At 38.3% G+C, this 12432-nt stretch overlaps 1 protein-coding gene across 4 annotated transcripts in view; it reads right to left on the bottom strand.

The window, feature by feature from the left end:
- Nucleotides 1–1045: 1045 nt before the first annotated feature.
- ARHGAP28 (Rho GTPase activating protein 28) overlaps nucleotides 1046–12432 on the bottom strand; it is a 73520-nt gene continuing 62133 nt past the window's right edge. For all 4 annotated transcript variants that reach the window (XM_015855287.3, XM_085537504.1, XM_085537502.1 and 1 more), the window contains 5 exons: nucleotides 11355–11552; nucleotides 10440–10583; nucleotides 7811–7965; nucleotides 7113–7177; nucleotides 1046–5071 (listed from right to left, as the gene is read on the bottom strand). In XM_015855287.3, the coding sequence (XP_015710773.1) occupies nucleotides 4980–5071; nucleotides 7113–7177; nucleotides 7811–7965; nucleotides 10440–10583; nucleotides 11355–11552 (654 nt within the window). In that variant the 3' untranslated portion in view covers nucleotides 1046–4979. The remainder of the gene's footprint in view (nucleotides 5072–7112; nucleotides 7178–7810; nucleotides 7966–10439; nucleotides 10584–11354; nucleotides 11553–12432) is intronic.

The following is a 12432-nucleotide window of genomic DNA, read 5'->3' as shown; positions in this document are numbered from 1 at the left end:
TTTAGAAGAGTCATAAGGTTATGAAGTGAAAAGCAGAGGTGGTTTGAGTCCAGCAGAGGGAGCAGGAGACTAAGGGCATAATTTTGAAGGTATCAGATTCTGTGTCCGATGAAGAGAATTCTCTTATTTATAATTTCTATAATAGCTCTCATCCCTTTTCCTTCTCCTCCAGTCCCTGTGGCTGTCAGTACCTGCGTTATTGAGGAGGAGTATGTTCCTGTTTAAGCTTTCATTTGAGCAGCATCTCTGTGGCACAGAGGATGTGAAATATTGTATTGGTGAAGAAACCATTGGGGTCTGGTTTGGCAACAACTGTGTATTTTGGCAATGAGAACTAACACGTGTCTTGGGAAATCAGTACTTCTTACAAGGCAGAGGGAAATATCTTTGATTCCCTGTGATTCCTAATTTCCAGGCCAGCATGCAGGTCTAGATTTTCCTTTTGTGTTTGCCTCCATTTCAAACATGAGACTTCCAGTAGCTGTGCTTGGGCCAGTTATGGAGGATACACACTCAATCTGACTCAAGTAACGACATCTCTTAATCAACTGACTGGACCATTGAGTGGTGCTGAAACATGTCTGATACTTGAGGATGGATCTGTAATAAATATAGTTCCTTATGAGTCACTTCCCTATCCTTTTTGTTTTTGAACCAGCAGGTTTTTTGTTAATGCTTCAGAACTTGAGCTTTTAGTAAGCATTTCTACAGTTCCTTCTAAAGTGAATTTTGATCTACTTATTTCTTAGTAATAAAGAAAATTAAAAAAATTAAAAAATTAAAAAAAATACTGGATCGAATAAAATGGAATTACCAATTATTTCAGTGAGACAGGATTCCAAGCAGTGTCATCTTGTTCCATGCTTTGGTGTGGACAAGGGAAAGAGCTCCTGGTAGAAAGAAGTGCTCCACTGAAGCAGCTATGGGTTGTAGCTGTTCGGGCACCGTAACAACACCATTATCCTTAGGATGGATTCGCCTGCTGTTTTTGTAATCTCTGTCACCTGCTTCTGTCAGAAAACCATGTGTTTTAACTTCAAAGAGATTTATTTCGTTGGTACTGTTTTTATTTTTGACACGAGTACAAATACAGTGGACACATTCTGCTGTACAAATACACTAATATGTGGGCTTACATCAACAAAACACTTAACATTATAAAAAGGAGTGTAGGGAAACGTACATGCAGACATTTTGCTTTGCTTAGTGGCATCATATTATTATCCAAAGAAAACAGACATTACTGGAAAGCCATTGAAAAATAAAAACTGAAACACTGTTTTTGTTTGTTGTCTTTTAACCCCAAAATGTGATCTAATGAGGTTCACATTACAAGCAGTCATCGAGGCAGCATGGTTTCGATAGTTTTGTCCATACTTTCGAACGTGCTTTTTAATATATAGAGGCAATTTCCATGTCTTGCCACCTACAGCAAGAAACATTTTATCTATGTAAAAGGCTAATATCAGAGGTATCATTAATACTAGAAAGCTTTGGAATATTAAACCTCTAAGTCAAAATATTGTTTCTGGAAAATGGTAAGTGAGGTAGTTTTTATTAGATGCAGACACATTTGCACACATGCATGTGTTATAATGACCTTAGCTGCATGAACAGGTGAGAGCATTCCAGTTTGCTTCCAATACCTATTTGTTGCAGCACTCTGTATGTGTGGACAAGTGAAATTCTGTCTTTCTTGAATATTTTCTGGAATATATCAGTTGGAGAATATAAATGTTTGAGGCACCTTTGGAATTTGTTGAATAAGTTTCGTACTGTTTGCTGCCACATGCTGATAAATAGCTTTCACATACATTGCATTTTTAAGGTGACAATATTATCGCATCTTTGTTCTTAATTACAGCTAGGGAAAGCAAAATTCCAGGCTCACCTGTCAGCATCCTGAAATCTAAGGCCTAAAGTTGAGACTTCACCTTTAAAAATATGGTGAGATTGTTTGCTTTGCTTCATATTAGTTCAAGTTAGTGTATCACACAAACATGGTACGACTTAATGTTTAACAATATTAACCACAGTATGCAAGGATCATTAGGTTCATTTGCATTAAAAAAATATTGTGCCATTCTGTTTCAGTGACAGCAGGTGTCTGGCCATGCTGTAGTATCTGGGGTACTGTTTGGAGAGTTGAGGTCATCTACTAATGTGCATGTCTCAGAAAGTTACAGGCAACCTTAGTATGAAACAAGGGTTCACAGAAGAGGTTTCATTCCCTCAGATTTGTCTTTTGTAAGTTGCAAAGTGGTAAAAGGTGAAAGTCTTCTAGTAACCCCTTGTATTCAGTGCAGAGAACAGTGACATTTAAGGTATATTTTTGATGAAGTCCTCATTTTGAGGTCCAGAATGCACAGGTACTCTACTTTTCCTTCCCATGTACAGAACTGAGAACATGGACTGAGTGGGAAGATCCTGAAAGTCAATGTGTTTGTCTGAAGGTGGTACTATAGAAAGAGTTGCCTTGTTTGTCACGATATTTCAAATTCTTTGGCTAATGTTCAGACTTTCCATATAGTCATAAAAGCTTTTCAGTTGACTATAAATACAGTGATGCTTAGCATTTATGTTATGCTCTTTGTTTTCCAGGCACTTTCAAGATAAAATCCCTTTGCTGAGTTTGTCCTTCCTAGATGGATATTTATAATTCCTGCTCTGCTAGTGAAGCTCTTTGGCTGTGTCTGAGAGCAGAATTTGACTCCAACTAATTCTCATATAACCTTTATAAGAAAAAATATCCTGTTTTACAGCTGAAAAAAGAGGGCACAGCACAGCAGAAAGGACTGTCCATGTTCACAGAGGGAACTAACTGGAATCAGGATAAAAGCACATGACAAAACATTCATTCCTAGGCCTATGAGTAAACCACAGTTCTACTCTCTTGTATATGTATACATAAAATAAATAGTTGTCAAAATAAGTAGTGCATTTTATAACAAAACTGTCCTAGACATAGCCTGGCTGCAACTATGCACCCATTAGTGTTATGAAAAAGAAAACAACGAGAAGTTAAAAATTATACACATTTTAAAGTAGACAAAAAAGAAACAAAAAAACACCAAAAACCAACAACACTGCTAGATTTCATATTTTATCTAAAGAAGGAAAAACAGAAAGGCAGGATCTGTCCTCTGTAGTCATTGTTGCTGGGAAGAGGACAGATTAGAAGTTGATTTCTTTTACTGAACACTGACAAAAAAATAACCACTGCAGATCTCAATTTGCTTTGAACCAGAAATAGGGCTCTTCAAATGTGAAAATAATCATCATCATCATGCAGCTTCAGAAGCTTGTCACAGCCTACAGGGTTTCTCTTTAGCATAGTATACTATAAGTTCACCTAGAAGACTTGGTTCAGAAGGCTTTTACGTTTCTAGTTGGTACCTGAAGCATCAGCTTCAGTCTCATCTGTGTGTCCAGATCATAAACAGTACTAGCTGACCACAGTGGGTGAATTCACTGAGCAACACATCTGTGTGATTATGGTAACACTGCAGTGTGTTTGAAGGTGTTCCCATTCTTTTGATAAGACAAAGATGAAAACATATCTGCTGTTTTACAGATACTTGTGTATTCCTTTCTCAACAAACATACTTTATTTACACAGAGAACCACATGGTTGGGTGAAGAAGGGTGCTCACCTTAGTGATTGTCTGCCAACTGGACGCTCTTTCTTCTGTTTTTTACTCTATGCTGTCAATGCAGTTAGAACCCACTGTTCTTTTGTCACTCTATGTGGTTTGATGGACTGCATGCAGCCAGCAAAAGTAGCTGTAGTTTCCTGCTGCAGAAGTAGGAGAAACCCTAGTGCAGCTGGGCCTGGTTTGGCTCTGGTCTTAAGGCCCTCATTGTGAAAAAGTTAAGAGTATTTTAAACCCTTCTTTTGATTGGAAGCTTTTTCTCTGTGCCATATCTTAGAAGATGTGTATGAAGATATTTCTTCTCAATGCAGCTGAGTAGTATAAAAATTGCTTACATACTGAAGCTAAAATAAAAGAAAAATAATTAGGTTACAAATAAAGAAACTACAACATTTAATGAAAAAGATGATGTCTGTAAGCGGCACCATTAACACATAATTCATAGTGTGGCATCACACAGACTTAAATCTGAGAATATAAAGTAAAAGATGGAGCCAGAAAATATGTCTTCTCACCTACCATTCATCTCCTGAAGCTTGTGTGTGAGACAGGGGAAAGACGGAGGAAATGGTTTGTGGTGCTACAAATGCACACAGTAATGAAATCCATACAGACGGTTTCAGAAGACTGATAGTAATATATACAGTGGTACATACATAAAGCAGTACAGCTGTCTACACAGTAGTTCTCCCCCTTGCCTCCCTCCCTCCCCCGGCACCAAGTACTCATGAGGAGTGACTGAGAGATATAAATATTGCAGTAACGCACTCTGCACAGGTTTACTTTTGGCAGAAATGTTTGATTTAGTCACATGGCTCCTTCTTGGCACTGCTGCAGGTTGACATCCTCTGTTTTGTGCTTGACAGATACCTTCTCCTTGAATGTCTTTGTGATGCCTTTTTGTTACATTGTGGTAGGTAGTGTTTCATGCATCCTTGGATGCCACTGGATTATTTCCTCCTGCAGAATCCATGTTCCAATGCTGAGTCAGGAAACAAAGAACTCCATATATGATGGGCTAATTTCTGTGCCTCCGTACCTTGGTCTGTCCTCCTCAGCTCCTGGGCCAACTCTAGCACAAGCACAATCCATAGGAAAGCATAACTGATGTGCATTATTCAAATGGTCCAGAAACTGGAATGATAATTCTTAATACCAAAAGTAGTACAGGATGAACATCCATTGGACAGTATGGTAGAAAGGAAAGATGTCCCATAGGTAGCTACCATTTTGTTTTCATCACTGGCAAGAGGCGAGAGCTTCTTCAAATGACGGGCATCACAGTTGTTCATTTGGCCTTTGTCCAGCATGCTACAGCCTTGTGCTTCAGCTTGCTTTTGGTTTTATCACCCATTCTGCCTGAGGATTTGCACGGTAAACATCTAACATGTATGCATCTGGATCCAAACAGTGCTGACCTGAAACAAAAAATGACAGCCACAAATCATATTGTGTTTTGAGTGCATTGTTTGCTTGTTAACTGGATAATAAATAATAAATAAGGTAAGAAATTCTTAAGTTGATTTGTTGCATTATATTGGATTTACGGTGGGTGACGCAGCCATTTAACTGGTGAGGTTACGCTGCTATGACAAAAAGGATTATGGTCAAACTTTTATCCAGTTAGTTACTTAAAATGTCATTAGGGTCCTAATAAAGTAAAAACTTTATCAATGAATTAATGCATGATCAGTTTTATAAGGCACCTTGGAACATCTGGGATTATAAAAATCACTTTAAAGTAGCATATAAATTAAATGTTCAGATTTCTTTTTCTGCAAGAGCATGTTAGGAATACTTGAGGTTGCTTCAGAAAGTCTTATGATCCTCTCCTGTATTAGCATCTCTTGGTCATCCTGTTTAGAGATGCAAAACAAATCCATAATCAAGTGAAGTATGGCATGAGTATACCTTCAATAATAAAGACTTTGGTTCTTGACTGCTTTTGAATTAGCATGTAGTATTCTGTAATGATTTTACAGAGATTATTTAGAAATGACAGGTTGTAGATTGGGCAGAGAGGAACCTTATGAGGTTCAACAAGGGCAAATGCAGTGTTCTACTCCTGGGGAGGAATAACTGCCTGTATCAGTATAAAATGGGGGCTGATCTGATGGAAAGGAGCTCTGCAGAGAAGGACCTGGGTGTGCTGGTGGATGACAGGTTGGCTGCAAGCCAGCAGTGTCACCTTGTGGCCAAGAATGCCAATGGTATACTGACATGTATTAACAAGAGTGGGGCCAACAGGTTAAGGGTTGTGATCCTCCCTCTCTGCTCTGCTGAGGACACATCTGGTGTACTGTGTCCAGTTCTGGGCTCTTCAGTTCAAGAAAGACAAGGCAGCTTCCAGAAAGAGTCTAGCAGAAGGCCACAGGGATGATTTAGGGTGCTGAATCATCTCCTGAGAAAAGACCGAGACACCTGGGACTGTTCTGCCTGGAAAAGAGTAAGCTGAGGGGGGGATCTTATCAATGCTTATAAATACCTAAAGGGAGTTCAGTGGATGGGGCCAGGTTCTTTTCTGTGATGGTAAGTGACAGACAAAGGGAAATGGGCACAAAATGGAACACAAGAAGTTCCATTTAAACATAACGTAAGGAAAAAACTTAGTTACTGTGAGGTTGACAGAGCAGGGGAACAGCTGCCCAGAGCAGTTGGGCTTTCCAGGGAAGTATTCAAAATCTGTCTGGACATATTCATGTGTAACCTGCTGCAGGGAACTGCAGAGGGTTGGCTGAGTGATTTCCAGAAGTCCCTTCCAACCACTACAATTCATTGGTTCTGTGATACTGGGAAGAACTGAGGTTCATTAACAGCTGATTAAAGACTGAGAAAAATCCAGAAATTAAGTATGAAAAGAGAAAGGGGATGTTCAGGACTGTTCATTATAAAATTAACTCTTTTTTTCACCTTTAGGCCAGCAACTCGTGTGGCAAGTCACTGCTGTTATTACAGAAATGTCACCGCATGCAATACATCAGAAGAAAAAGTCACTGCTGCAAGGAATTTACAACATATAATACAGTACATGTATGAATGCAAATATATTAGATCCATATAGGCAGAGGTTGAATTTTCAATTCTATGTTTTTATCGGCAAGAAGTTAACACTTAAATGCAATGAGGAAAAAAAATACTAGTGAGAAGTAAAATGTATTTGTAAGAAGTAGACCAAGGAGCTCTTAACCATGGAAAATGCTCAGCTGTGAGTGTGAGAGAGGTAAATAAAAGGTCAGATGAGTTTAGCAGGGCTGCAGCAGCCACCAGAGGTCCTGCTGGGATCTTGCCACCGGGTCACTCCATTCTGTGGGGTGCCCCTCCAGCCAGCAGGCATCATTACATCAATTTTAAGAGACTTTGGATCAGTGTTCCTGCAGATAGGCAGTAGAGAGAACCAGCAGTGTGAAACTAACACAGATCTGGGGTGTTCAGAGTCAATTTTTTAAATAGGAGACCTACCTATATTTCCTCCAACTTCATGTAAACTTTGGATTTGGCTTCTCACATTCTGTGACAATCCACGGCTAGGAAAGAAAAGAAGGTTTAGTGTATTTTTTTGTGTTATAGCTGCTATCTATCAATTGCCATCTGTATTAAGCAGTAATTTATGTTTTTCCCCTCTTCTGATGAACTTATCAAAAGGAAGGACTTAAACCAAACAGAGCAGAATATATCTGCTGTAGAGCTATTTTACCATGCAGAGTTAACTAAGCTTTCTATTACACTACTTATTGTTTATTTACAGAACAGAATTAACGTGATAACATCAAAAGACTCTGCAAGAAAGACTTTCCAATGCAATTTGCCACTTCCCATAGCAGTTAATGATTATTACTGTACAGAAATAAAGTCATGAATGTTTTATGGGAAGATGAGACAACTTTGTATTCTTTATGTGGTACACCCAGAAAATGTATGTTTCTGGTAGTGGCATAACAGAGGGCAGGCTGAATCTGCGTGGGAACCAATTATTAAGTAGAATATAAAGAAGAAAATCAATGGTTAAAATTTCTTTGACTGACGTAACCATAAATTAGCAATTTTGGATTGTAAAAAGAATTCTTGTAACACAATGAATCTCTGAAAAGAGGACAATCTATTCATTAATGGTTCTGGCATTATTACTCAGGAAAAACAAAATGTTCTGTTTTACCCACCTGTTTTCACAGTGGAATCGAGCCAGGATGTCTTTGGCTTTTGTTTGGCTGTTGAGTTGAATTGCCATAGAGACTTTTGAATGAAGCGGTGCATAAACTCTTATCACCCCCTCGGGTATGTCAGACTGCAGGTATGGGGGAAAAGTGACAGCTCCCTAAAGTCAACATTCAGTAGAGTAAGTCTGAGGCATGTATTATTGTAACTCCATTCAGAAGTAGTTCTGCAAATCTTTAGATATTCTTTGCAAAAATCACTAGTAGAGGATTCACTCAATTATTAAAAAGATACATTTACAAACATACAATTGTACATTTATAGGTACAGTATATTAAAATAAAACGCAAAGACAAATGAGTTGGCAAGCATCACTTAATCCCACTAATTTTAGTTATTTGAAATAGAACTTTAAGTCATTACCTGAGATTTTTTGAAGTCATTCTGTTAACACTGACAGTGGGCTAACAGCTTAATTAAAAATACATAAAAATGTATTTAGGAATACCTACCTGTTCTTCCATTTAAAGAAGGAATTCTCTTAGGCATGAAAAAAAAAACAGTTGTTTCCATATTCTAGAACTTCAGCTAGATCAAAGTTTATGCACAGTAAAATACTGAAGTAGCATATGGTTTCTGTTAATTTGCAATTTTACCATGTGTAGGGTTCAAACAATCATCTATGAAGTTTATACACTCTTCTGTGATTAATGGCAGATAAATCAATTAGCAAGGTTTGCATTCCAGTCCTAATCCAGTTAATACCGAGCTGAGCAGAGCACAATAGTCTCTACAGTGCCTGTAATTTAGGACATCTGAGACCCAGGGTTTGTGTTAAGTGCTCTCAAAATTCAACTCAGTTGTGCAAATAGTGTTTGCCTCCAATTTACCTTTCATAATTCAGCTACCTGACATGGTTAGTTTCCTTTTTATTAGATGCAAAGTCAATTACAGTGATCAATGGACTTATGTTTCTGGAAGTTCAGGGCTGCAGTAATGGATGCTCTTTAGAAGCTCTCATTGTTCTTGCTCCATACTGAGGATGGTTTTTGACACAGAACAGCCTATACCAATATTTTAAACAAATACCTACATCTGCAGCTGTATCATAGATGTATATCCTTTCCACAACACATTTCAGTCAGTGCTGGCAAACGAGCTCTTCAAAAAGTTGATTTAGCATGGATTCACCATTCATAGCATATCCTTTAACATTCTATTTTACCCAGACATTTTCTTCTGCAGTTTATCTTTTGACTGTGTTAGGTTTCTTCTCTATTTCTTGTAATTTTTTAACGTCACTACTTCCTACTCTGTTTTTTCTTCTTTTTCTTCCACCCTATTCTTCAATACCTATTGGCACCTCTACAAGTTCCTTGATTATTCTTCTAATTCACCAACTTCCATTCTTTCAAACGACCATGAAAAGACATAAAGGTTATCTATGTGTACAAGTTGCTGCATTGCCTGATTTGTACATTACACCTAACCTGTATGTTCATTTTAGGTCCTGTCATCAAATTAAACTCCATATGTAGTCAATAGAAAAAACTGGTGGCTTTAAGACCTCCAGAAGACTTTTTTATCAGACTTTTCTAAGCCTGAGCCTGATTTAGAGCTCTGAAAATCCTCTACTGTGTCCCCCTCTCACCACTGACTGAGGTGAGAACCAACAAAGACCTGAGGCCAACTACTTTGTCAGATGCTTAAAATTTAGACACAGTTTTGTCCCTCTGTTAGACAAACTATTCTCTTTCTACTTAGGAAGTTAGTGCAGAACTGTAAAACCAAAACTTGCAAGGAGAAAATTATTGAGTGTCCTGAACTCGGGCATGGGTGTGTATCTACTCCTAATATGGACCATCCTTCTAGAGATCCATGTACTTGTAGAATACCTGCAGATTACTGCCATAAATGACAGTCCATGTATAATCACCTTCTTACGAAACTGGTATAAAACCATCATGTATGTATAACTGTTCATAGTTTGGTGTCCTATAAATCCTTCTGCCTGCATCACTTTCTCTGTCAGTCCCCAGTACTTTAATCTTATAAAAATATTAGACTAGGAAGCATGTCTTTCAAGACAGCTCCCAAATAAGCTTATTTTCTATGGCAAAATACACAAGCTGCTGTCTGTCTGGAGAGTTAAGGAACTTCCTGTTATAAAGATTTATATTAAACCCACACTGTTCTAACATTCACTCACACTGCTTTTCTCTACTAAAATGTATTTGATTTAAGTACAGTTGAAGAATTTATCTACATCAACCATAATTACTTGAGACCAAGTTCCTTGCTGTATGAGGGACTGTATAAGCAAATCACATTGACAGTCACTGCTTTGAGGAAAAGAGCCTATATGGTAAATGCAATAAACAAACTTAGGTCAGCCACTTAAAAAGGGTTAGAGGATAGCTTGTATGGCAGACTGAGCAGAGTTAAGGAAGAAAGCAGAATAAAGGTCTGGCATTGGTCTAACTAATTGTCTTGAAAATTTAGGAAATACTTGAAGAAATAGCTTTATATACTTCTATAGGAATTTTCTCCCTATTTCCCAAATGCTTTTACGAGACAAGAGAGGAGGAACATTGATTAAGGCTGCCACTTTAAGATGTTATACTTTTATCACACCTCTGGTCTTTCAGGTCTTTCTCTCTCCATGGTCTTTCTCCTTAGAAGTTTTCTCACTCCTTTGTCAAACATCAGCTGCCTCTTGCTGTTGTTTATTGCTGCCTCATTCATTTTCCTCACCTGGGAAATCAGGAAGGATGGAACCTAAAGGGAGATAACCAAAGCTGAGAATAGGCAGTAGATTTTTTCCCCCTCCTAAAACTGGTGTTTGGTTTTTATAAGGTTACCAATCTGAATGCATCAGAAACTTTGCTACCAGAAAAATACATAGAATTAACAGCTCTCCCTAACAATCTACCCTTAGTGAAACTAGTTATCTTTCATATCATATCAGTTTTTAGTAATATTCGCCATTGGAGGAATTTTATTAATTGGCTGTTTTTGTAATGCCCAAAGATTCTGGAACGCGGAAAAGACTTGAGTGAGTCAATATCATGCAAACTTACTTTCAAAAGTCAGCAAGTAGCATGTACTTTTGGCCCACAATACTGTGGACTAGACTTTTAGAGGTCTTTTTAGTCTCATTTTTTTCAAGTTTCACCTGGGCATCTAGAAGAGATCTTACTCCTATACATTTTCCTATAGAATAATAGAATTGCTCAGGTTAGAAAAGACCTTAAAGGGCATCAGTTCCAACTGTATATTATATTTATAAATATAAACATTGATGTAGGATAAATACCTCTAGAGGTTGATTTATGATAAAAAGCATATCTTAGGCAAGGTAAATCTTCCAGAGGCATCTGCCACTTTATTTCATTCCAAGCATATCAAACTTAAGCTAATTTCTAGAAAACAACTAAATTTCTTCTAGGAAGGCCAGTTCACTCTGATTTCTACAAATCTACATGTGTAGCAAAATCCTTTGCCACCCTGGAGACATAAAGAGGGAACCAGCATTACAGTATTACTTACTGTCCACAGGATATCCTGGTACCGAATTAAAAGCCGTACAATGTGTGCAGTGGTGGCAGCTGCTTGCATTTCTTGTTGGTTTGCACGTTTCCCTTTGTAGATGAAGAGGTTTGGTGCAACAATCATAGAAACATTCCACAAATTCATTTTATTTTTCCCTTCATTAGCAACCACCTTCTTCAGGAACTGGAGGAAGGCCTGGAAAAAAGACAGATATTACGCTCAGCCTCACAAAGTATTTTACCTAACTGCAATACGTTCAAACACACAACAAATGGGGCTAGAAAGCTGCCATGCTTGCACTTGGAGGTGAAATTGAGGAGGTTCTGCATTATAATTTGAATATGCATTAATTACTATTGACAGAGAAGGTGCCTAGTTTCATAAAGCTATATCCAAACTGGCCAATGAGAGATCATGTGGAACTGGGGACCTCCAGAGTCTTGATGAACAGAACACCCAAAAGAATATCTGTGGTTTCCAGGCAACTAATTCACCCAGATTTTCTTTAAGTGGAAACAAGTCCAAAGACCTAGCCAGCATCTCTTCGGGTCAGGGCATAGTTCCAAGTAGATCTGGGAGCAGCAAAGAATCCAAACTGCTTGTAGCCTCTGTAATTGGAAGTGAGAGGGGTAAATACATGTGGGTACTGAGAAACAAAACAGCTGAGGCTGAGTCCCTGACATCCATGCTGTAGATATACATTTTGGAGAATTTTACTTTGGACTAACTCCTCCAGTCTAGTTCAGTGGACTGGAAGTCTTTCAGTCCTTGGGGTGCCCTAGATGAATTCTTGGGCGGGGGGGTGGGGGGTGGAGGTGGGGAACTTCTCATTTCAGCCCAGAGAATTTCAGTTATACAGTAACCTCAGAAACTGAAATTCATCCTAACTATCCAAGTACCACCTCTTTAGAAAGGCTTCAGAATAAATGGTATCTGGGAGCTGACGCAAGGAATTGGATACTTTCAGTAACTGTTTCCAATTTCCTGAAAAGGAAAAGTCAGCCAAGGAATAGGAAAAGCTCTTCAAGGAAATTATAAGAAACACAGATGAGAGCTTTCACAGCTTTCACAGAGC

This window comes from Coturnix japonica, chromosome 2, assembly GCF_054131305.1.
Source record: "Coturnix japonica strain WE chromosome 2, WE-NBRP24, whole genome shotgun sequence".
Classification (NCBI taxonomy): Eukaryota; Metazoa; Chordata; class Aves; order Galliformes; family Phasianidae; genus Coturnix; species Coturnix japonica.
The sequence above is the reverse complement of the archived record's forward strand: the minus strand, read 5'-3'. Positions and strand labels throughout refer to the sequence as shown.